This window comes from Mesoplodon densirostris, chromosome 2 (assembly GCF_025265405.1).
Source record: "Mesoplodon densirostris isolate mMesDen1 chromosome 2, mMesDen1 primary haplotype, whole genome shotgun sequence".
Classification (NCBI taxonomy): Eukaryota; Metazoa; Chordata; class Mammalia; order Artiodactyla; family Ziphiidae; genus Mesoplodon; species Mesoplodon densirostris.
In genome coordinates this window covers 97,947,369-97,973,430 of record NC_082662.1, presented here as the reverse complement: position 1 = coordinate 97,973,430, position 26,062 = coordinate 97,947,369, and the positions used below count along the sequence as shown (strand labels likewise).

General features: G+C 42.3%; 1 protein-coding gene across 1 annotated transcript; it reads right to left on the bottom strand.

Moving 5' to 3' along the window:
* Nucleotides 1-1,346: 1,346 nt before the first annotated feature.
* FNDC7 (fibronectin type III domain containing 7) lies at nt 1,347-24,723 on the bottom strand. The gene is made up of 12 exons (XM_060086019.1): nt 24,661-24,723; nt 24,130-24,148; nt 20,047-20,301; nt 18,643-18,903; nt 16,588-16,845; nt 15,710-15,964; nt 13,788-14,045; nt 12,745-12,999; nt 10,967-11,221; nt 9,117-9,377; nt 5,457-5,486; nt 1,347-1,378 (listed from the first exon to the last, which is right to left on the bottom strand). Exons 1-12 carry the CDS (start codon nt 24,721-24,723, stop codon nt 1,347-1,349), a joined length of 2,202 nt encoding a protein of 733 aa, XP_059942002.1.
* Between the last annotated feature and the right edge of the window lie 1,339 nt (nt 24,724-26,062).

Genomic DNA, 26,062 nt, shown 5'->3' with positions numbered 1-26,062 from the left:
GTGAACTAAAACTTGGCCCTCCTCTGTGTGTGCTCTCTGATACAGCAAATTCCATTTTTCGGGATCTGTGTCTTCGTCTATGTCCTTTTCAAGTGCAGTTGCTCTGGGGAGTACCTCTCATCAGTCTTACACAGAAAGGGAAAGCAGACATAGAAAAGGAAGTTTGCTGCTCCCTCCTAGTGTACCTCAAGCCTAATTCCATGCTCCAGTTCCCTCTGGGCAGAGTTTGATGGCTGTTCCTAACAACAGACTTTCTTAGTTCCACAGCTATGCTTCTGGGGAGTAAACACTTTAGTTACATGTGTTACACAAGTCCTACTCGCACTATCTTTTAATAAGGTTACTGGCACTTGAAGGACAAAATTTTTTTAGGTACAACAGATTTATATTATATATCATTACCTTTTCTCTCCAAAGATTAAAAAAAAAAAAGCAGTTAGAGTGTAAGTGGGGGCTACAGCCAGCAAGACTGATGGTCCTTCCCTATGTCACTCTGCCACCGTTTGAGGCTCTGGTCCTGGCTGTCCCTCCATCTGAAATATTTGCTCATTCAAAAACATGACCACAGTCCTTCCAGCAACAGGCCAACAGCTCTGCTCTCCCAGACTCACACACAGAGGTCTCATCACACGATGCTTTGGCTTGGTGAGGGCTGCAAGCGGCTCAGCTTCCTCCTAACTTGAGCTGAGGGTGTTTGTTACTACAGGTGGCCCTGGCAGCTGCTGCTATCCAACCTCGGCCAAAGTCCTGGTGGAGGTTCGTCTTGGGTGAGTGCTGTCTATGTGTGTCTTGTGTCTATGTGGTGGCTTGATTTCGACTTCTCTGGGAATGGACGTGTCCAACTCTTGAATGGCTAGAGGGCCACACGGCAAGTGCTGGGGTCGGTGAAATGCTTATGAAGTGGGTGTGCTGAAGTCTGTAGTATGTCTGGATGTGAAATAAAGAATTTCTGCTAAGCAGAACTTTCACATTTCCAGGACTTTCCCAGTGTGCTGGCTCACTCTGGCAGCCTTCCAGAGGACTTTCTGGATTCATTTCTCTACTGAGTTCTCTCCGCAGCTGATCTTGAACTCCTGTGCAGGTGAGGACACACCTTCCTGCAGGAAATGGAGCTAGAGTGGTTCTCTAAAGGCCAAAAGGGCTTGTCCTATCCTAGAGGCATTTTGTATTCTAATAGATCTTCTCCATCTCTAATCACACGAACAATTGAGGAAACTCTGGAAAAGATATGGGAAGAATTTTTTTAAAACAAAGCAAAAAAAAAAAAAACTTTGCCTTTGAATCATACCATTTCAATTGAAATTACTCACTAGTCAAGTCTCTTTTTTTATCCATGGTTCACTATGTCACTCCGCATTTCTCTTCCCTCTGTAAATCACTGAAAAGGTAAAGAAGGGAAGAAGCCACGAAATGCATTAAATTTGAAGACATTTTCTTAAATTAAAAAGCCCTTAAATGTCTCTGAGGTTCAGATTACCATTTTGATTTGAAATGCTATTTTTGCAGCACTTCACAGCAAATAAACAGAAAATTAAGAGAATCTGAACTGTTCAAAGGGCAAGAAGAAACTGACCAGCAGGTTCTAACTAAGCAGGGTGTTCTCTCTCCTGCTTGATGAAATGAATCCTCCCCAAGAGTCTCTTTGAGCTCAGATTACTGACCCAGGACAAAGAACTTTCCTCTCCACCCCCAGGCCTTTTATTAATTGAGCTTACTTTGGGCCTGTCATTGTGTCCAACAATTTATATCTCCTTTCATCTTCATAACATCTTATGAGGAGTTTTTTCCAATTTTCAGATGAGGAAACCTATACTTAGAATTGAAGCAAGTTGCCTCAGGGTAAGGGATAGTGGTCGGATTTGAACCCAGATCTGTCTCTTTAAAAAAATCCATTCATGCTGTTGAAAAGCTCTAGAATAATCCAAGAGTAAAACAAGACCAAAAGTCTTAGACAGAAAGATTCCCAAGGCTTCCCTTAGCATATCTGGAGGCCCCATGTCAGCCAGGGACCTAATCTGACTAGTCCTGTGTATAGAGAGGAGAAATGCTGAAATTGGAAGCAATTTAGAATCTCTCCCTTAATACAGTGAATTCTGTATGATGTAGAGGCCCCCAAATACTCATTTGTGTGTGTGTGTGTGTGTGTGTGTGTGTGTGGTACGCGGGCCTCTCACTGTTGTGGCCTCTCCTGTTGCGGAGCACAGGCTCCGGACACGCAGGCTCAGCGGCCATGGCTCACGGGCCCAGCCGCTCTGCGGCATGTGGGATCCTCCCGGACCAGGCCACGAACCCGTGTCCCCTGCATTGGCAGGCGGACTCTCAACCACTGTACCACCAGGGAAGCCCCTAAATACTCATTTTTTGAGAGTCTTGCAGGATTTCTACAAGGATCTCCTTAAAGAGAGGGTCAGATCTCTTCAGGTTGAAGATTGAAATTGCTAAGGAAGGGAGAAGCAATGATCAGGGCCAGCCCAGAGGGACAGAGGAAGGGGAGGGTAGTGACCTAGAGCAGTGCTTCTCAAACTTGGAGAGTCAGAATCACCTGGGAACCTGACAGAAACACGAAGGCCCAGGTCTTACCCACGTCAGCAGGCCTGGTTCTCTACATCCTTTATTAGCTCTCCAAGAGATTCTGATGCACACCAGAGTTTGAACACTACTGTCTAAGCAGTGATCCTCAAACTTGAACATGCATGTGAATCATCTGGGGATTTAGTAAATCTGGGTGGGGCCTAAGATTGTTCGTTTTGAACAAGTCTTCTGGTGATGCTGATGAATAGCAAGGTCTAAGAGTGATGGTTTTCAAGCATTTTTTTAAAAAAAGTATTGTGTCTCTTTCTCTAACAAAATCTTAGGGAAGGGACTTCCCTGGCGGTCCAGTGGTTAGGACTCTGTGCTCCCAATGCAGGAGGCACGGGTTCAATCCCTGGTTGGGGAACTAAGATCCCACATGCCATATGGCGCGGCCAACAACAACAACAAAACAAAATCTTAGGGAAGACCAGAATACAATACACCACTCCTCACCTCTTAGGGGCCCCCAAGACACTTCTACTACCCCTCTATGGCTCAGGGGAAACACTGATTTAAAATGGCCATAATACTGGAAATAGTTTCCAAGAATGCAGACCCAGGCCCATGTACATTTCACTGAAGACCAGGGCTTACGGTCATTAGTACTTTGGGAGGTTTTTTTTTTTTTTTTTGCGGTGCGCGGGCCTCTCACTGTTGTGGCCTCTCCTGTTGCAGAGCACAGGCTCCAGACGCGCAGGCTCAGCAGCCATGGCTCATGGGCCCAGCCGCTCTGCGGCATGTGGGATCCTCCCAGACCGGGGCACGAACCTGCGTCCCCTGCATTGGCAGGCGGACTCTCAACCACTGCGCCACCAGGGAAGCCCCCTTTGGGAGTTTTTTAAAGTAATTTTTTATAATTTAGAACTTTCCTCACAGTTTTTTTTTAAACATCTTTATTGGAGTATAATTGCTTTACAGTGTTGTGTTAGTTTCTGCTGTATAACAAAGTGAAATCAAAAAGAGAAAAACAAAACCTGTATGCTAACACAGTTTGTTTTTAATAAGCCAGGTCTGTTTCCCTGTAGTCACTGGAAACAGAAACTCTTTAAAAATTAATAGGGATTATTCTTATTTCAGACCTGCAGGTGGGGCAAGAATTAGAAAGCATGAGTCCTGCTGTGCTCAGAGAAGTAGTAGACTGGGAGAGGAAATAGAGAACAGGCAGCACAGAGAAGCATGTGTCCTGCCAGTGGAAGGAAGTTTCGGAGGGGAGCTGGCCCAGGCTGGGAGGCTGTCTGGTGGGCTTTACTGGTAGGAAGGCTTCATTTCCACCCACACTCTCTGAAGTCAGCCATGTCTGATTGTGTGTATGTGTATGTGTGTTTACGTGTCCCGTCTGTACTTTGGGGTTGATAATATTCCCTGGGGGTTTTCCCACGACCCCAAATCAAGCAGGCCTCCTAGAAAATTCCTCGTGAAGCAGTACATGCTACTTACTGGGTCAGCACACACAGCTCTGTGTGGTCATCTCCGTGGCCCCAGCCAAGAGTAGCCTCTGTAGGGCACCCCGAATAGCCTAGACAGGATCAGCCATGAGAACACCTGAGTGGCAGTGAGGGTTATCTTTACTCCAGCTGCCCTTTCAGCACCCCTTTTCCTCTGCTGGCCATGTCCACCCATACAAACTGGAAGCAGACATCCTAGCTCTCTGCAGGCTGTTGACAGATTCCAACAGCTGACTACTAAAGTGAGGTTAGGGACTTCCCTGGTGGTGCAGTGGTTAAGAATCCACCTGCCAATGCAGGGGACACAGGTTCGAGCTCTGGTCTGGGAAGATCCCACATGCCACAGAGCAATTAAGCCCCTGAGCCACAACTACTGAGCCCACGTGCCACAGCTACTGAAGTCCGGCGCCTAGAGCCCATGCTCTGCAACAAGAGAAGCCACTGCAATGAGAAGCCCGTGCACCGAAATGAAGAGTAGCCCCCGCTCACCACAACTAGAGAAAGCTCATGTGCAGCAACGAAGACCCAATGCAGTCAAAAATTAATTAATTAAAAAAAAATAGTGAGGTCAGACCAGCAGTATTGGCGTCACCTGCATCACCTGGACCTTGTTTGTAGTGCAAAGTCTCAGATCTTTCCTACACCTACCAAATCAGAATCTGGTTTTAACAAGGCCCCAGGTGATTCGGATGCACAATAAGGTTTGAGAAGGTCTGCTCTAAAGCAGCAGTTCTTAGCTTTGGCTACACTTTAGAATCACCCAAAGAGCTTTTAGAAACCCTGATGCCCAGACTTTACCCCAAACCAATTAAATCAGATTTTGGGGGGATAAAGCCCAGGCATCAATTACTCTTAAGCTCTCAAAGTGACTCAGTGTATAGCAGGGTTGGAAACCACTATCTGAAGTGAGGGATGAAGCGGCTGCCTCTCTGAAACATATTTACATTTTCCTGTGGGACCCTGGAATACTGAAAAAATTTCAGAATCCAAAGGAGTTCATCTCCACTGGTGGAATCTGAGGGGAGACAATCTAATAGGGGAGAAAATGTTATGTGAGAGGAGAGCAAGGACCCCTCGCATCACAGAAAGAAAGCATTTGCCTTTCTAATTGAAGTCAGCTTTCTTTTTAATATTAGGGCTGCATGAGCCTTTGTTGTTGTTTTTTTAAATTTATTTTTATTTATTTTGGCTGCACCAGGTCTTAGTTGTGGCACACAGGATCTTTGTTGCAGCATGCGGACTTCATTGTGGCATGCACGCAGGATCCAGTTCCCCCACCAGGGATCAAACCTGGGCTCCCTGCATTGGGAGTGCAGAGTCTTACCCATTGAGCCACCAGGGAAGTCCCTGAAGAGTCAGCTTTGATCCTGACTTAAGTCACCTTAAAGAGCAACAAAAAAATTCCTTTCTATTGTATCCATGAGAAAAATGACTTACCCATTCCAAGTGTACTTCCAGAGCAGGTTACTGTAATAAATAAAAACACAAGCATTTAAAATATATTTATTGATGTATTTGAGATGGTGAAGATATAATTTAAGAAAGAATAATAGGAAAGTGAACAAAAGAATGAGTAAGAATCAGTTTAGGGGATAAGAGAAGGAGATACGTGCTAACAGTATGAACTTGGACAAGTTACTCGACTTTTCTGTGCCTCAGTTTATCTGTTAAGTGGTAAGAATAAGAATGCCAGCCTCGGACTTCCCTGGTGGCACAGTGGTTAAGAATCCGCCTGCCAGTGCAGGGGACACGGGTTCAAGCGCTGGTCCGGGAAGATCCCACATGCCGCGGAGCAACTAAACCCGTGCGCCACAACTACTGAGCCTGTGCTCTAGAGCCCACGAGCTACAACTACTGAAGCCCGCGCACCTAGAGCCCATGCTCCGCAACAAGAGAAGCCACCGTAATGAGAATCCTGCGCACCGCAACAAAGAGTAACCCCTGCTTGCCGCAACTAGAGAAAGCCCACACACAGCAACGAAGACCGAATGCAGCCAAATAAATAAATTAATTAAAAAAAAAATAACCTCATAGGGTTGTTATAAGGGTCAACTGAGTTAATACATGTAAAGCCCTTAGAATAGTGTCTGGCACACAGCACTCAATAAATATTAGTCATTATTATTATTTACAGTATCACCCTAATTACAGGATTAAGGCATCATTGATATTGGAGAAAAAACACACACACACACCAAAAAACAAAACCAAAAACCTTCCCCCAGATGCATGGTTTTTACTAGGGAGACAGAGCAAAGGTAGATTCCTTAACTTGAGTCTAGACACCCAACCTTTACTAAAGTGAAATGGCTACAGGCTTGAGATAACACCCCACCAAAGGTATTAGAGTTCCAACTAACAAACTATCAGAGGAATGACTCTCTAAGGGTTGAATTGTGAGTATGAAGTAGGAGAAAGAACAAAGACTTCCATCACTCACTTACTGGCTGTATAATCATAGACAAACACATACACTCTTTTATTCATTCCTTTTAAAATTTAAAATGTATTGGGCAACAGTTACATGCAAAGTACTGAGAGTCCAAGAGATTACCATTTAGCAGAAATAACACACATTCAACTCACAGTAATATGGTGTGGTGAAGATGATAAGAGTGAGGTGGAGTCATAAAGGAGGGAGATGAACTCAGACTATGAGAACTGGAGAAGACTTCAGAGAGGAGGGGGAGTTTGGGCTGGTGGAGTTCCCTTGGTTGAGGTGGGGTGGAAATCCAGGCAAAGAGAGGAGTACTGCATTACCTCAGAAACATGATGTGCCATGGTATGTGTGTGTGGCAAGGGCAGATGTGTGTGAATTGTCCCATGTGACTAGACTAGAGAATGGAGTCTTCTCAGGAGAGATGTTGTGGAATGAACCTAGAATTGTACTATCCAATACAGTAGCCACTTACCACATGTAGCTATGAGCATTCCAAATGTGGCTATTCTGAACTGAGATGTGCTGTATTAAATAAATGCAGACAAGATTTTGAAGACTTAGTATAGAAAAAATATATAAAGTTTTTATATTGATATATAAATTTTTTATATTGATTCCATGTTGAAAAGTAGAATACTTTGGATTAAAATTAACTATATAAAAATATATATATATAAATATACTATTAAATTAATTGCACCTATTTCTTTTTACCTTTTTAACATGGCTACTAGGAAATTAAAAATTTTTAAACTTGCGTTATTGGATAGGGCTTCCCTGGTGGCACAGTGGTTGAGAGTCTGCCTGCCGATGCAGGGGACACGAGTTCGTGCCCTGGTCTGGGAAGATCCCACATGCCGCGGAGCGGCTGGGCCCGTGAGCCATGGCCGCTGGGCCTGCGCGTCCGGAGCCTGTGCTCCGCAATGGGAGAGGCCACAGCAGTGAGAGGCCTGCGTACCGCAAAAAAAAAAAAAAAAAAGTTTCTATTGGATAGTGCAAGTGTAGAAAGACAGATGGGGGACAGATTGTAAAGGACCTTAAATGCCATGCTCAGAGGATTGAATTTTATTCTATGGGGCAATAGAAAATTTCTGAGGATTTTGAAGCATGAAAGAAAGACAGTTGGGTCAGTGTCCTAGAATGACAACTCTAGCAATAGTATGAAGACTGGCAAGAGGGCAGGAGGACAGGACTGGTGTAGTAGCATAGGGGAGAGGTAGTAAGATCCTGAAATATTGAAGTAGCTATAGGAATGAGGAGAAGAAGTTGGATTTAGAAACCATCATGGAGTGAACAGGACAGGGCTGGGAGACTACTAAAACATGGAGGGTGAGGGAGAGGGAAGCTGACTCCTGGGTTTTCAGCTTGAGTACTTGAAACAAGGATGACAGGAGATCAAAAACTGCAGAAGATCAGAAATTCCTTTTGGCCCTGAGGAGTTGAAATGCCTGGGTCATATCTCTAAGTAGAGATAACACATTTCCATATGGATTTAGGGGTCAGAAGAAGAGAGGGGTTGTAGGTAGAGATTTGGGAGCCTCTGAGTCTCAGTTTGCTCATTTATATATTGGAGATAATAAAATCTGTTGAACCTACCTCATAGAGTTATTTTGAGCATTCAGTGAAATATTGAATATGAAAATGCTTGATAAATTTCAAAACATTATGCAAATATAGTGAAGTATTGTTGTTGATCTATAGGCTCTTCTTCCTAAGAGCTCATCCTCAGCCCAACGACCTATTCCTGGCCCCTCCCATAGGGCCATGCTTTGGACCAGCTTGTCCTCTGGACAAGATAATGAAAAAGCAAGGAATCAGAGCATGACAACCAAGGACAGCAAGAACACCCCCTGAAGAGGACCTGGCCTGGTTCCATCACCAGGAGCCATCTTGAACCTTCTTGTCACCAACCCATAATTGGAAATTTTAGATTCTGGTTATTAGTAAATTTCTGAGCCAATATTTATTCCTCTTCTTGTGTTGACCTGCAAAGTTATAGGGCTTCATCATCTCTTCATTTTATTTTATTTTAGAAATATATGAAAAATACATGACTATGCCCTGGGCAAGGTAGCAGAACGTGTTGGAATACAGAGCAGGAGAATTGCTAATGTTTTTCTGCCAGCTCTGGTGAGATGGCAGTGGCTGACATTCGTGCATTTTGTGATCACAGACTGTCTGCCCACTCATATTTCCAAACCTAGCTTATGATTTATAAATTTGTTTTTTTCTGATCCTCCAACTCTCCCTCAGTCATAAGTCTGAATCTGTGCAAATAAAGGTTCAAGTCTCTTATTTCAAACATTCAGGTTGTTTGTCATTATCTCTAACACTATGTTACAAACCTATCCCCAAATCTCAAAGCAGAAAATCATGTTAAATCTGCTTTACTGTTTAAGCAGCAAGCATCTGGTCCTTTTTCTGAAGGAGAAAAGAGAGAGAGGGATGAGAGGAGTGTCTCCAAATCAAGTAATAATAAAGCATCACAATTCCAAAGAAGCTTGGGGTCCGCAGTAGCCAGAATCTGCCTGCAGGATGTACAAAATATCATGCCCTCTTTGACCTTCCTACATAGCAAATAGTGTGATTTTTCTGAGTCTTAATTCACAGATTGAGTTGAGGGCTAGTTTTAAATAAAGGGTCATAATTTGCCCTACCTGAATATATTTTTTTTGGACAGAAAGTAAGCTTCAGTCCTGTCTCAGCAACTGGGGAGACCATCACGGTATATACATCCCCGCAGGGTATCTCGGTGATATCGCAGAAACTGAGGCCAGTGCTTGGGGCACACGTGAAAATGCCTTTGGAACCATAGAGGTCAGTGCTGTAATTGGCAGCGCCCCTGGAGGCCTGCCAGTAGATCCGGATGCCATTAGGGCCCAGCCTATATAATTTCACCCCCAAAGGGCAGCAGGAACCTGAAGGATAAAACAAACAAAAACAAATACATCACTATTCCACCATCACCACAATCCTGGCCTTTGTTACTATGGGGAAACAACATAAGTAACCTACTCAATAATAAATGATTAGAGCCAGATTTGAGGGAGTATTCAAGTTCCTTCTGTGGTGGGTCACATGATTAGAAATCCATGTGTGAGGGTGAGGTGGGGCATGAGTTTTTAATAGAGAACAATGGTGAGGCCAAAAGTCCACGCTTGGCAGATGTGTATTGTATGTGACTCAAACTTTATGAGTCAAATGCACAGAATTCTTGTGAAGATCCCTCATAATGCCCTATTTTCATATGATTTTAGTGGGATTCAATTTAAATATAATTAAGTGCATTCAGCATTAACTGAAAAGACCTATTTTGCTGAGCTGAGTAGCATGATGCCTGTCGCTGGCCACTCTTCATCCATGTTAGCTGACTGGGTACATTTCCTTTCTCTTTTCCTGAATACCTTGAGCAGGCCACATATTAGGTGTCAAATGGTGGATTCCTCAGTAACTAACATAAAAATGTTATTGTATAATAATAAAAAAATTCAGTTACAGATAGACTTTATTCTTTTTTTTTTTTAAAAAAAAAAAGGTTTTTTAGGTGTGAAGGTAAGCAATGGGCCATATTTCCAGAACTGGATATCAAGGTGAGAAATTAGGCAGCAAACCTAATGAAAGCTAATGGGCCAAAAGGAATGATAATCCAGCTTATGCATGTGTAGCACATTTTAATTGCTTTCATATCATGATCATTCCTATTTCTCTTACCAATGAGGAAATGGAATCAGAGAATAAGATAACGCAGTTCAGCTTAAGAAGCCAGGTCTTTAAACTCCTAGTTGAAGACTCACTCTATTACCTTTGGGATGCCAAAATTATATTTCAACTCTCCCACCCCATGCCTTGGGGCAGATACAGCTAACTGGTCATCGTACTCTCTCCCATTAAGCCTGAGAAGCATCCTTAGAAGATTTTTTCAAAACAGTTCTCCAAGCAGCCACTTCAGTGGACTAGAATCACACCAGAGAAATCTTATTTGCTAACCCTGTACCACTCCCTACTTCTCCCGCTATTTCCTAGTGGCTTGGTCTTTGTGAAGAACAAGATGCAATACTGTGCTCTGTTAACCTGTTGAAATAAGAAACCACAGAAGAAGCTGGAGTGGTTTAGAAGAGTGAGGTAGTAGCATAAGAAGAAGAAGAAAGAAACATTGAAGCCAAATAGAATGTGTGATCTAAATGCTTTCTGAAAACTCTGCCAGACTGAGTTACTCTGTGCTGCAGGTAGCTGGGTCATATAAAAACCTATCCTTCTTTCAGAAAAAGTACACCTGAACCTTGTTACCAGGCGAGTTAATTCACCAACTACTAACAGAAGCCTCTGAACCTTTGAGGTCCTAAGTCAAAAGGAAAACTGTAAACATTTTAGAAAGTAATCTGAACTTACCATGCAAGCTCGGTGGAGATGCAGCATCTTTTAAAATGAGATGGAAAGGCTATGTCTGGATCTATAATAGTCAAAGTCCCTGTTGATACTCTAGAGATAGAGGTTAGAATTCACTTACTCGAGGAATAACTTTGGTAGCCACAGTCCGCAGTCAACCCAGTGGCACTAATTGCTTTTAATGCCACTGTGTAATTGATGCCGCATGTGATGCATCCCAGGAGACAGTGGTTTTGATGGGTGTGACACTTAGACTGTCCAGTGTGTGACTCCAGAACTGTCACATAGGTTTGGGCGCCGGTCCCAACAGTCCAGCTCACGTTGATTACCGATTGTGTGACCTGAGTTACTGTCAGCCTGGCTGGACAGCACGGCACTTAAATGAGGAAAGAGATAAAACTGGGGATTTATTTTCAGTGAGGGTTATTTGTGAAAACTAACCAAGTATGGTATTTTGCCTGTGTTTCATTCAATATCCTAAATTTCTCAAACCTTCAACTGTTAATCAAAACGTCCTTAATAACTATAAATGGAATATAACCTTTAAAAATTGTGAATCACTATATTGTAACTTCTATAATATTGTACCTCAACTATACTTCAATAAAAAGATAAATTAAAAAAAACTTTAAAAATTTTCTTTTGTTGGGCAGCCCTGGTGGCGCAGTGGTTGAGAGTCCGCCTGCCAATGCAGGGGACATGGGTTCGTGTCCCGGTCCGGGAGGATCCCACATGCCGCGGAGCAGCTGGGCCCATGAGCCATGGCCGCTGAGCCTGCGCGTCTGGGGCCTGTGCTCCGCAACAGGAGAGGCCACAACGGTGAGAGGCCTGCGTACTGCAAAAAAAAAAAAAAAAAAAAAAAAAAAAATTGTCTTTTGTTAAGTAAAATCTCATTCCCTCATTTAACATCACTGTATATAGCAGGTGCTTTCCCCAAGAACGCAGTGCAATGACTGGCTGTGGGTAATGTGAGATTCTCCCCAATTTTTTTCAGAATAAGAAAGAAACCCTTTGTTGTTCTCCAACTTTAACAATTCCAACTGCAAATTTTAAAGCAATGGTTGCATTCACCTTTTCTCCTAGTATATCTTACATTTGCAATGAAATGTATTTTGCCTTTCTCATGCATTTCATAGTACATAGCTGATATAAAAGCTCAAAATATTCTTAGCCACCTAAGAGTACCACAACCAATTCTCAACTTTTCAAAGATCCATTATACAGGATATAGAATATCTGGAATCTTCCTGCGTATTTGGCATTGTCTCTGTTCTGCTGCTCTTTACGTTTCAACTTATCTAGTCTAAAGTGCCATCTATCGTTGTATATAAGAGAAAATAACGTCCAAAGGCTTTAAGTAATTTGCTAAATTTCATTCACACACAATGCTATGAAGCAATAGCAGCTTTCGTTTATCATGCTCTTACTGTGCATCAGGCACTCTAAGTGCTCTTCAGCATAAATAACGTAATATTCACAGCCACCCGATAAAGCCATTATCCCCTTCTAGCAATTAGGAAACTGAAACTCAGAAAGCATTTTGTAGAGAAAGATTTGAAAGGGCTGAACCAAAGAAATAAACAATAAACTAGCTCATTTCGTCACTTGTTAGTTGTTTTGGTAGATTGTGTCACGGGGGAATACGAATTCAAGTAAATGTTTTTGCAGAGTCAATGTATTCCTCCTTTGATGTTGGTATTTGAATATATTAGAGCCTTCAGATGATACTTTTAAAGAACGTGTGTGAAAGTTTTCTAAGACTGGGGCTCTTTGAAAGGCCTCTCTGAGTTTAAGGTATTTCTATCACACTTAGGGTAAATCAAATAAGAAAGTTCATGTCCTAAAACAATTCCTAAGGACCCCATTGAAGTAGAGGTTCAGGCTGTGGTTGCTACATACCCGTTTCTAAGGGCACACTGTAGCTGGGCAGGCTCCGTCCTGCTGGTGTTTCAGCCACAGCGGTGACGGAGAACACTGAGCCACAGGGCAAGCCCCACAAGGTGCAGGACTCTCCCGTGCTGCTGCACCGGTACAGCCCTTTCTCTCCCTGGGCAGTCACCGTGTAAGTGGCCTCATCATTAGTGGATCGCCAGTACACGTTAATCATGGAAAAGACATCCTTCGAAACATTTTTGATTTCAGGGCTGCAAGGAGCTAAGAGATTTTAGATTATGAATTGAAACAGTCAGAATCAAAAATATCACACGTGGGCTTCCCTGGTGGCGCAGTGGTTGAGAGTCCGCCTGCCGATGCAGGGGACGGGGGTTCATGCCCCGGTCCGGAAAGATCCCACATGCCGCAGAGCGGCTGGGCCCGTGAGCCATGGTCGCTGAGCCTGTGCATCCGGAGCCTGTGCTCCGCAACGGGAGAGGCCACAACAGTGAGAGGCCTGCGTACCGCAAAACAAAAAAAACAAAAAAACAAAAATATCACACATGCCATTTGGTCTAAAACTGACCTTTCCCCCGCAAATGAGATCATTACTTTCGACCATACCATGCATGTAGGGAAAATTCATACAGCCTTTGTGTGGAAACCTTGTTGACGTTGACGTATGGTATTGGGTTCCCATAGCTTCGGACTAATTGGAAAATGTTAAGGAGCCATTTGAACTCCAATAGCGAAAGTAATTAGGACAAACATTTGTGGTCTTAACCTTCAGAGTGTGAATACAGGCAGGCGCCCCAAAGGTAGGAGGAAGTGAATGGCTGAGGTAATCTCTAGCAAAACCTTCCACTCTCCTCATGGTCTTCTATTTCCTTTTTGTCCTCTTTCCCTCTTCCACCTTCTCTTCTGCCTCTCCTTAGTAAGACAGGGGCTCTCAAGGTCACCACAACAGGGTGGCTAATGGCAGTTAGCCTTTTTACCGAATGCCCTTCCTGAGGGACATAGGTGGGGCGAGCCGTTCAGAATCAGTGAATGAAATCTTCTCTGTATCATACCTGTGGTTATAAATTGGGAAGTACATGACGTATTGCTGCCCCGGACTTCACTGAAGGAAAACACCGTGATGTTGTACTTGGTGTCACACTCTAGAGCAGAAAGGGTGCAAGCCGGAACAGTGTCATTGCATTCAACCACGCTGAACCCATCTACAGCCTTGGTTTCATAAAGTTCGGCACCACGGACGGGAGACCAGACGATCTCTACTCTGTCACTGGACACCAACACAGGGTTAATGTCACCAGGACAACACGGGGCTGAGAGCAGGAGCAGAGAGAGAGCGAAGGTCAGTACAGGAGCCATGCTGTCAGAGTGGCACTGAGTCCTGGCGTCTCTGTGCCCAGAGCCTCTGCACTACCCTCCTAAGTCACTGCAACAATCTCCTACAGGTCTGTCCAGCTCCAGTCCTGGCCTAACACCCACTACTTAGAGGATGAATTCTCTATGCATGACATTCAAGGTTATTACAAGCTCTACCCAGTCAATATGTCCAGCTGCCCCTCCCCATCCCCTGCCTCACCAGACCCCTCAATTCTCACACGCGCTTTTATTTCCCTATGCCTCAAAGATTGTGTTCGTGCTACTGGAATGCGGTTCCCTTCTTCTGCCTGACAAAATCATGTTTAGTTTAACTTTAGATCCTATCCGTCTTTCCAGACACTAAACTAGATAAAACTAGAGGGCGGAGGAGGGGAAGAAGCATTGTATTAGCAGATTTTAGAAGAGGCCCTACACTACCTCACAGACAAATTCTGACAAGTGTCTAACTCACATGGGGTTTCTCTGGAATACTCTTGCCCCACCTACATTCCATCGTCCTTAAAGATCCAGTTCAAGGCCAGTCCCTCTGGAAGACACTCCTGTGCTCTTGAGACCTTACTGATAGTCTCTGACTCTAAATTCCAAAGGCACCAATTATTTGATTCCTTCATCTTGGTAAAAATGTAGGGGCCGAGGTTCGATCCCTGGTCAGGGAACTAGATCCCACAAGAATGCCATAACTAAGAGTTCACATGCCACGACTAAGGAGCCCTCCTGCTGCAACTAAGACCGGGTGCAACCAAATAAATAAATAAATAAATATTAAAAATATATTATATCCCAGCTAGTATTGTTATTTATATAATTATATTATAGTATTCTTGTTTGTAAATATAGTTAATTAATTTTGTCACTCACTCCATTCATTCTTTAAAAATCGAGCTTCTCCCATATACCAGTCATACTATGATAAGCATTCAGAATGAGAGATAAATAAAATACAATCCCTGCCCTTTGAAGACCCAAGCCTAGTGGAGAATAATAGTAACAATAATAATGATGCTAATAAAAATATTTGCATTGTGCTTTTCTCATATACAAAGACCTTTTCATATTCATGTTCTCATTATTATTTGTCCCATTTTGCAGTAGCAGATACTAAGGAACTTAGCAAGGTAGGCATCATTATTCCCATTTTGCGAATGAGTTGGTGGTCAAGTTAGGACTTAAACCCAGGTGTCCTACTCCAAAGCCCTCCACACCTTGTAGAATCTTTGCCATTGCATCCCTGTTTTCTGGGCTTGCAGAAAGAGTGAACTCTGAGACCTAAGGATCACCTCCCCTTCAGCCTCCAGCACAGGGCTGAACACTGAGTAGATCTTGGTGAAGGGTTCAACTTTTCAGAGTAAGCTTGAGTAACAACATTCTTTCCCTTCTTTTCACCCCTAAACCTTGCATTCTTATTAAGCTTGAGTCCACGAAGTCCAAATTCCCTAGTCTGGAAAGGATGTGAAAGAAGAGATTCACTTTCCATTCTTGGCCCTAGAATGGCTCCCAGGTGGTCTAGGTAAGTCAATAAGTGCAATGGATGATCCATTCTGCTGTTGAGTTTAGTGAACTCAGAACTCAACTCCCTTTACAAACATCAAGTGCAACTCACCTGTGGTATAATTAAACACATCACCCAAAGGACTCTGTCCTGCCTTGTTATAGGCAAAAACACTAATAAAGTAAGTGAAGCCACACTCAGATAAGAAATTGCACTGGGTGAGGGAGGTGTTGCAGTGTACTTCCAAGCCATCGTCATTCTTCACAAAGGCCACATAGTAATCACCCAGATGCACGTTGGACCAAGCCACAGACAGGTGGCCAGGGGGATCTTCTTGGATTGTCACCCTTCCAGGTGCACAAGCAACTAGGAAATGATAAATAATAAACAGTTGTGAGAGTACTGCAAGAGATTTTCTTTGCATCTTTGCATAGTAGCTCTTCACTAAATGTTAGTTCTCGTCCCCAAAACACACAGATATTTCTAAATTGAAGCATAGACCTCCACATATGTATGTCTTTATCTCTTTGATGAGAATGAAAGTGGGAAGATATCTAAACACATATTCCAAACTATAGACATTCCATCTTTATCTTAAAAGAATAGCTCCCACCAGGCCTAGGTCTGTGAAACATGATGTAAATAAGAGACCACTATCTGTACTGCACAGCTAGAGTTGTGTAACACTCAAACTGGATCTTAGAATATTTACAACTTTACAAATGCAAAAGAAAATAAACTAATTAGTGAAAGGAATAGGAACCAGGTTTCCTAATTTTCAGTGTTTTTTCCAATGCACGAGATCTGGTTTCACTATCAACATTATTCAAACTCATCAGAAAGTACAACTCAACACTTTCATTTAGACCAGGCTTTCATTTTTGCTTGTTCTAGAGTGTTCTGGAACATTGTCATGTGATTATTTGTTTCCCTAATGGTAGTCACTTTGGCTTACCAACCCCCCAGTGATCTCACTCTTGTTTGCATACCAGTTTTCAGGGTCACTGCTGAAATTGATCTGCTAGATCCGGCATCATTAGTTGCTAAAACTGAAATCAGGTACTTGGTTCCACACTGGAGAGAGGAGATGGTGCAGGAACTGAAAGTCGTACTACAGCTCAGCCTGGAAGAGTCACTCAAAGCCATCACGGTATAGTTGAAAGCTCCTTCTGTCGGTGCCCATGAAACAGATGCCTTCAGAGAACCGCTATCAAAAGAGACTTGAATGTTGGCAGGAGCACGAGGACCTACATTTTTGAGAAACAATTAAGATTTTTGCAGTAACCTCAAGAACCCAAGTAAGATTTGACCTAACAATATTGCAGAGCTTGGAGGATGGAGTACTCCAATCATATGATACTTGCAAGTGTACAAAGCATAAAATTGGGATTTAGGGTACCTGAGAACTGGTAACACATCTCCCATTAACTATGCAAACTCATAACTAGCTATATGACTTCAGCTATGTTATTTAATCTTTTTGTTATTTATTTATTTATTTTTCTCATCTGTAAAACAGATCCTAGCACATATAGGTACTAAGTAAACATCTTGAATAAATGAATGAGTGAACGTACAATTTGATAAGTGATACAAATAATTAAATGAAATTATAAATGTGAAGGGCTAAGAGGGTCATGTGGGTATGTTATCAAGTGGTAGGTCAAATATTCTCTTATAGATTGATAAAGTTAAACAGATGAGTTTCAACAACATTCCTTCTTTACTTTTGACACACGCTAAGACATATAAGAGCTTTTAGGTCACAGCTGCTTACAGACGAGCAGACTTTCTATTCTAAATCAAAGGGAAAAAAGGAAAGTATCAAGTATGATGGTCACACAGGAAGGCAGGTTTTTAGCATCTCCAAAATGATTTCCTCTGCATTCTTAGAAATATGCCTTCCTTTCCTCAGGCTTATCCTCCTAAAACAGCTTGAGGCCCTCAATAAATGTTTGTGGAGAGAAAGAATGAGTGAATGTCTTGGAAGAGGCCCAGAGACACTGGTTTGTCATAGACATCCTGACTCACCAGGCCCATCATGAATCACCTTAGGGCCACCTTGCTCTGATTTCTACCTGGAGAAGTAATATAAAAGGCAAACCCTTCACTTCTCCCTACATTTCTGCTTCGGCCTATAGACAATGGGGCTTCCACTCCCCTCCAAAGTAGGAACTGTTGGAGAGAACATTTCTGGTTTCTTTCCACTTTCTCCTTGGTTCTCCCCAAGAGATGAAACAGCTAATCACTGGTTGGTGAGTCCAGCATCTACTAGGCCATATTGTCAGAGGATGACTCACTCTGCCTCAAGAGAAGGAAAAATCTCTCTCCTTCCCTCTCTCTCCATCTCATTCTTTTGGCTCAGAGCAGCAGCTCAGTTTGGGCATCTAGTTATCATGCAGTAGGATACCCTGGTCAGGTATCCCTGCAATGGGGATTGTGAGAACACACACCATGCATCAGCTTCTCAGCCTATAGCAGGAGGAGAGGTGGTAGGAAGCCCCTCGTTGACCTCAGGCCCACACTGAGGACTTTGGGAAATATATCTGAAATATTGATTCCCACCACAGCACAAAGTGCCATAACAGGAAGTTTGTTTTTTTTCTTGCTGTGCCTCTAGAGCAATGCCAGCTGAAAGTTGGGATACACTCATTAAATGTCTGTTGAATAAATTCTTGTTTGGTCCAATTCCTTTTGTCTCTACTCTTGGTCTGAACCTATGAAGGGACAAGAGGTGACTGGTAAACCTAATAAGAATTATCTCCTGCTGTGTGATATTGAACATGTAAGGTGAAAATAAGTTGGCTTTGGGGGGGGTGCCATGCTCTGTGCGCTCTGAGCAGCATTTCTTTACACATGCCATAAGCATTTAAACCACCGAGGAGGAATTATCAAGACACTATAAATAAGCTCATAATAAATTTAAATAGCTGCTGCCAGCTGCTCTGTACTTATCACTTAACGCTGCCCTCAGTGACTGCAGTGCACAGCCTTTCTCATTAATCAAAAAGGAGAAGGTTGGGACTGAGCTGCGAAGTCCTTACCTGTTCTCTGATTGCAGGTGGAGTCATCCCCAGGTGTTCCGCTGGCATTCCACGCATAGGCCTTTATGGTGTAGAGAGTCCCAGCGTCTAAACTGGTGAATGTCAAGGAGGTGTTGGTGGTATTTTCTTTCCATATTCTCCCCAAACCATTAGCTCGCATAATGGACACAGAAAATCCAGTTGCCATATATACGGTTTCCCACTGCACAAGAATAGAGTCTGGACTTGGAGAGCTTACTTGTAGAATTGGTGCAGCCAGCACTACAAAGACAAAAACCTGTGCATTTGTGTTATGAAAGTGCAAGAGAGGCTAATTCAAATTTAGGAATAGGTAATTTGAGGTTGATTATCCATATTATGAAAAAATTATTTGCTTTGCAATAGGATTCATGGCAGAGTTCCATTAAACAATGTTATTTAAATGTGTATTAATGACACATTAATGCTGATCACTCAGCAGAGGAAGGGGGAACAGAGAAATTCTAATATTAGGCATACCTTCAACTGGAAATTGGTAAGAAATTAGATAAAACCTCCCTGTAATCATAATATAAATCAATGGGGGGAATGATAGTTTATACTATTTTAACATGCACGCAACCTTTCAGAAATATGCTGAGGTACAACTTTATCAAATCAATTTGTCATGCTGATGACAAACTCTAAATAGTTTATTTCAAACAAGTCAAAGTGCAGCAAAATCGCTTCTATGTGTTCTTTATTCCACATGGTCTTTATTGATAATTGAGGTTAAAAACAGAAATACCTGGGCTTCCCTGGTGGTGCAGTGGTTGGGAATCTGCCTGCCAATTCAGGGGACACAGGTTCGATCCCTGGTCCAGGAAGATCCCACATGCTGTGGAGCAACTAAGCCCGTGTGCCACAACTACTGAGCCTGCACTCTAGAGCCTGTGAGCCACAACTACTGAGCCCATGTGCCACAACTATGGAAGCCCGCACACGCTAGTGCCCATGCTCTGCAACGAGAAGCCACCGCAATGAGTAGCCTGCTCACCGCAACAAAGAGCAGCCCACGCTCTCCGCAACTAGAGAAAGCCTGCACGCAGCAACAAAGACTCAATGCAGCCAAAAATAAATCAATAAATTTATAAAACAAACAAACAAACAAAATGAAACAGAAATCCCTTTTTCAGAGATTTAAAAGCACGGATGCTTTTAAAGATGCCCAGAAATGGGTTTTATTTTCCAAAGCATCTGGAATTTACATACCACCTCCTCCACAGACATTTGAATTCCAAAAAAAAAGTCACTTGGTGGCTTTCACTTCTGGGCCTTGAATCATAGACATTCACATGACACAAAATTACATCATGCATATGCATCCTCAGTATAATTGATCCAGGTCACAAGCAATTGCTCAACAGAGGATGAGCATCCAGCTACCTGTCTTTGCCTGTTTTGGAGGCGATGCCTGGCTTCTGCCAGCAGGACTGACGGATCTGATGGTGATCAGGTACAAGGTTGCAGCCTTTAGGCCCGTCACAGTGCCTGGGGAACTGGCCACCACGGTTTCAATGACAGCGTTCCCGTCTCTGGCCGTGAGGAGGTAACCGGTGGCCCCTGGCACTGTAGCCCATTCCACAGTGATACTGTTGCTGATTTTTGAATATGCCTGATCGATAGTGGGTATTTTGGGAGCTGAAAGAGATTTTGAAGGTGTACATTTGCTAGGGTACCTATAAGGATTACTTCTTTCATCATTTTACTTTCAAACTAAGTCATTCTCATGTCATCCTTCAGACATAAACCTTGCCCTTGTTTTCCAGATCAGGAAACAAACAAACAAACAAAAAAAAAAAACAGAGGAAAAGAAAGGCAAAGCTACTCTCCAGAAGAGAGCAAGAAAGCTCAAACTTCTCATTCAGGAATGGGACCTCAAAGAGGTTTTTCCCGGTTGCCTCTGGGATAATTTGCATTTTTGTACTTTTAAAAGAGTTAACTAAGAGTAAGGAGTGATTTGGGAGAAGAACTCTGAGGGGAGGGAGAGAGTAACTGACGGCTTCCATTCTGGAGGCTACTCCAGTCTGGCGTTCTGTGAATCCCCAGGCAGGCTTTGTCACAGGTCTCCCCTCCCTGCCCCACCTCTATGCGACGTCTCCAGCAAGGGTCCACCTCCATCCCCCACCTCTGTTGAGGCTGTGATTTCCACGTATGCACTTTGCACATTTTCCAAGTGACATTTAATCTAATGGAGGAAGGGGGAGAATTGAGTTCTTTGCTTCATAATTGAGCGTACTGTCTTTAATATTATCAGAGTGTAACAATTTTCAGATTCTTCTATATAAAATAAAAATAAACTTTATTCTCTCCTTCTCTATCAAAACATCTGTCCCAGCCTAAGAATGACATGCCGGGGTCCCTCCTCACCTGGGCCTGGCCGTGGTTTCCCAGGAGGCCGTGAATGCTTATATCATGAGTTTACACAAGGCATTCCTATACTTTGGGCATGGGGTTGAAGATACAACATGGTAATCAGATTTACTACTCTGCAAAACTCCATGGACTCAAAAATGCCCTGGGTGTAGGAGGTCCAAGTAGAAGAAAAGGTCAAACAAAAATATCTGGGTTTTAGGTTTGAAGCTGGCAATTGGTCTTTTATATTTAATGTACTGCATTTGCTGGGTAAAATCACTATATGCCAAGTTCAAAACTAAAGTGCAAAACAAAACTCTAGGGCAAAGAGGAGAAATAAATACTGTCCAAATGTGTGATTTGCCAGTATCAACTCCCTCCCTCCAACAGAACCCAACCTGAAAAACCCCATGTGCGTGACACAGACAACTTCTCTTTCTGTACCCATAGCCCAGAAAGTTGGCTTTGGCAGCATCTCAGAAATAACCACGCTGCAACAATGAACAAAGAGTCCACTGTGCACTGGCCAGACGTTCCTTGAACATCACCCAGGACTGTCTCCTTTGCCATCAAAAGAAAACTATGATGGTTATAAATGCCGGGGAAAAGTTGCAGGGGCTCATCTTAGCCATTTGCCAGCAGAAGCTGACTCTGCGGGAAGCGCCTATGTCCCCTCCCTGTTGTAGGATAGAAAGCCCCTGCAGGGGTCTCACATTTATCCCTCCTACACACTCATCCCTTTTCTGCTCCCCCAGTTATTTGTTCTCTGTTAATACCTTCTTTCCTCTAACTTTGCGGTGTCTCTCAATCCCTGCTGCTTCCCTTGTCCCCATTGTTCATCTTATCTCCTGTTAACCAGTCCTGCTCATTGGAATGGACTAATTTCCTGGACAAATGACAACCAAACTAGACATTGTCATGACAGTGCCTTCATGGAGTGGCTTGAAAGGCATCTAAAAGGCTGGCATGACACCGGCTATCTCCCCACAGGCCTGTCAAGGGGCCTGAGGACTCCACAAAATTTGTCGTATTGGATTGAGCTGGGAGGGGCACATTTGCCCAGCATAGTAGTACATGAAGCCAGTATCAGCAGGATGGAACGTGGGGTTTCATGATGGGAAAATAGCAAAGGATTTGGATTTCAGAATGCTGGGTTTGAGCCCTAGCTCTGCCATTTACTTCTGTCTATGAACACGTACAGGTGATTTAACCTCTTCTAGTCTCAGTTTTCTTCCTTGAGTATATGGAATATTAATAATTCCTACATCTTTGAGTTTACTTTGAAATGTAAAATACTTACATCTTAAGATGGTAAAGATTAAGTAAAATAGTGAATGTAAGGGCACATTGAAAGGTAGGAAGGGTTAGTGTGTGTGTGTGTGTGTGTGTGTGTGTGTGTGTGTGTGTGTGTGAACCACAACAAGCAATTTTGGGGTTTGGAAAAGCCAGACTGCATGGCACTGCCATGGAGGGGGTGCTGCCAGGGAAGGTGGGATTATGGAGACTCTGGGGTAAGCACAGGCTGGAGAGACAGATTGCCTGTTTACACATGGTTCTAGAGCAGGATCTGACCAGTAACAGCAATGAAAAAAGATCAACACCTCTGTACTATGTTTCCCTTAAAGAGATGAGAAGATTGAGCAGGACGTGTAAGTCTTCATAAATTAGCAGCGGTTCTTCACTCTTTCTTTGTTCTGTATTTGGCCCGCTTAATGCACTGATGAAAGAGAAAAATTTATTCCCTAGATTTGCAATCAACCACTCTGATTAGTCAAAAATGAAACGCTTTGATTCACAGCATCTGTGCATTCTACCAACTCAGAGATCTAAATTAGCCCATGTGGTCCCAGTGGCCAGACACAGATAAACAGCCGATGTCAGAGCCCAAAAAGAATCAGAATACACACACCCCAAATGAAACCTCCTATACAGTATCAATAAAACACATCACATCTATTGAAAAGACAGGATGAATCAATTAACAGCATCACCAGTATATCAGTCTGCCCCATTCTCTCTCTCAAATAGTGTGGGTAACGTGGGACTAAAAAGAGGCCTGTTCTGAGGGCTCAGTGTGTCCTGTGGTCCTGGGACCCTCTAAGAGACAGCAGAACTAGATTTTGTCCAATCGAAGGGCCACTGATTTTTTAAAAATCACTTTGTTTATGGCCAAATAGTCCTTCTCACAGCTTCCTGGTCAATCCTGAAGGTGTCTCAAGAATAAGTGAGTAAGAATAAAGCATGAAATAATAATTTTTAAAAACCTATTGTATAAGCACAGATTTTATGGCTCAGCCAAAAATCTATATCAAACATTTTAATTGCCTTATTTACATTTCCTTTTCTGTGGTATATACAAAACAATAAATAATATTTGTTCTTATTTGTGCTGAATTAGTAAGAGAGTTTATTGGTGATATAATTGATATTATATGGTTCCTTCAGGTAATCTAAATTCCATTGAACATAAGTTTCCATTCTAGGGACTTAAATTTCTAGAATGTATGAGCCAGGAGAGGCCTGTAGAGAAATTAGCCTTGCCTTCAGTCATTTATTCAAGAAAAATGGTGATAAAATCTCTTAAAAGAAAGCCTTTTTCCAGCTCTGGGCTTTCATTGTTTATATTTTAAGGCTGCAATATTAGAAGTATAAAATCTTTTTTATTAGAGAATCTAATCTTTTTATTAGAGAATCTTTTATTAGAGCATCTTTTATTAGAGAATTTTGATCAAAACTGTTTCTAGTTTTCTCCTCTAATTCCTTAGAAGATAAATAAGAAAAGTTATATAAATTAGTCTCTTCACTAAAATTTTGTTTCTTTGACTAGAATGATGATCATTGTAATACTTTACTAATGGTTAACCATGTTTGAGAAAAATCTATGACTGCATGACTCTATACATCTCAGTACTCAAGAAGAATATCTTATGAGGATGTATCTTTAAATTTTGATCCATGTATTTGTCTTACCAGTTACACTCATAGTGTGAGTGCTCAGAAAATGTTGAATATTTTTCCTGGTATAGCCTTTATATTTCAGGGTAGCCCAGGAATTAACAATGGAAATTAAAATCAAATATGGGGAGGGTAAACTTGCATTTCAGAGAATGTTACCTGTTTTTGTTGAAGCAACCTGGAAAAAGGAAAGTTTAGAATATTAGAACCATAAAGAAAAACACCATTTGGGGAAATGTAAAACCTAAATCAGAGCAGTAATATACTTAGCACAACATGTTTATACATAATGTGAGCAATCTTCCAATCCACACACAGTATTTATTTGCACAAATGATTTTCCAGCACTCAAATCTACCACAAAGCAATCCTAAATAAAATTGAGAGGATGGAGAGAGATCACATTACTGTTTCATTTTTCTCCCTGAATCTGCCTATTGAACTAAGTCAGTAGCTGCTGATGGATTTTTCAGAAATCTTTGTTCTTAAAACATAATGATATTCTTGTTTTCTTTCACTAGTAAATTGCATTAAATTTCAAACACACAAACATATACAATCTTGGTATGCCTCCAAAGTATTTTGATTTCCATCTCCCCACCCCTGAGGCCCTCAATAAAAGAGAAAGATATTGAATGTTATCTTTTTTCCCCCTAAATCATTGCAGGTAGGTCGGAATGGTGAACTCACCATTTTAAGGCAGATAAGACTGAATCCAATCACAGACAAACATTTCACCTGTCCACCAGCCATCCTGTTGGACTGAGCACTCACAGGGCACACAACAAAGTGGGCAGGGTCCTCTTAGGTCCCCAGGTGGGCAGCACTGTTTGTCACTGGGATGTGGGGCTGTGATTCTGGGAACAGACCCCGGGAAGTAGCTCCTCCCCTTCTGTGTGGAGCTGACCTGTAACTAGGGGCACCTGGAGACTGGCAGGTACAGGTATTGCAAAGACTGAAAAGAAAGAAGAGAGTGGAAGAAAGCTATGCCAAGCGGGTCAAAATGCTACTGTAACATGGGTTTCAAGGTGATGTGTAGAATGCTCCCCTTTTCTATTAAAAATTCTTTTCTAAATAAAAATTTTATGAAGCTGTATAGAAATTATTGACATAGTGAAATGATCCTTTTAAACTTGGGGATCCTGACCAGTTTTATTTGTTCTTTTTCACCTTTATTTGTTGTTCTTATTGTTGTTTCAGTACAAAGTGATCGGTTCTGCTGTCGGCTGGTGTGGAGGGATTGGGGGCATGTTGTTTAAGGGTACAAACTTAAAACTAGTAGATAAAAAGTTCTGGGAATCTAACGTACAACATAGTGATTATAGTTAACAATATCGTACTATAAACTTTAAAGTTGCTAAGAGACTAAATCTTAACTGTTCTCAGCACAAAGAAGAAATGATAATTATGTGATGCGATAGAGATGTTAGCTAATGCTACTGTAGTAATCATATTACAATATATAAATGTATCAAAGTAACACTTGTACACCTCAAACTTATGCCTCAAACTTGACAGTGTTATGTGTCAATTACATTCAAGAAAGGAAGGAAGGAAGGAAGGAAGGAGGGAGAAGGGAGGGAGGGAGGGGGAAAGAAAGAAAGAAAGGGAAAGGGCAGCAGCATGTCCCTGTGCTGAGAAAGACAGTGAGAGGTCCTTAATGAGCACACTAAATTCATCCATCCCCAGTACCTCCCTGCCATTTACAAAAGGGATTACAAAAGTGGGGAGGAAGCATATGCTCATTATCTGAATTATTGTAGTGGTTTCATGTGTGTATACATATGTCAAAACATTGAGTTTATATTATAAATATGTGTAGTTTATGATATGTCAGTTTCACACCACTAAAGTTGTTTAAAAAAATCAGTCTAACTCAGTGCTCTAAGATCCTTCTACTAGACCACTCTGTCTTCTATGAGTTGACTACTATGAATTCAAGGCATTTTCATTTGTGCATTTAACAAGTATATATGGAGTACCTACTGTATACCAGGCATTGTTCTGGACACTGGGGATATAAACATAAGCAAACCAGAGCTCTGTGCTCCTGGAACACACACTCTAGCAGAGGAAGGCCAAAAGAAGCAGC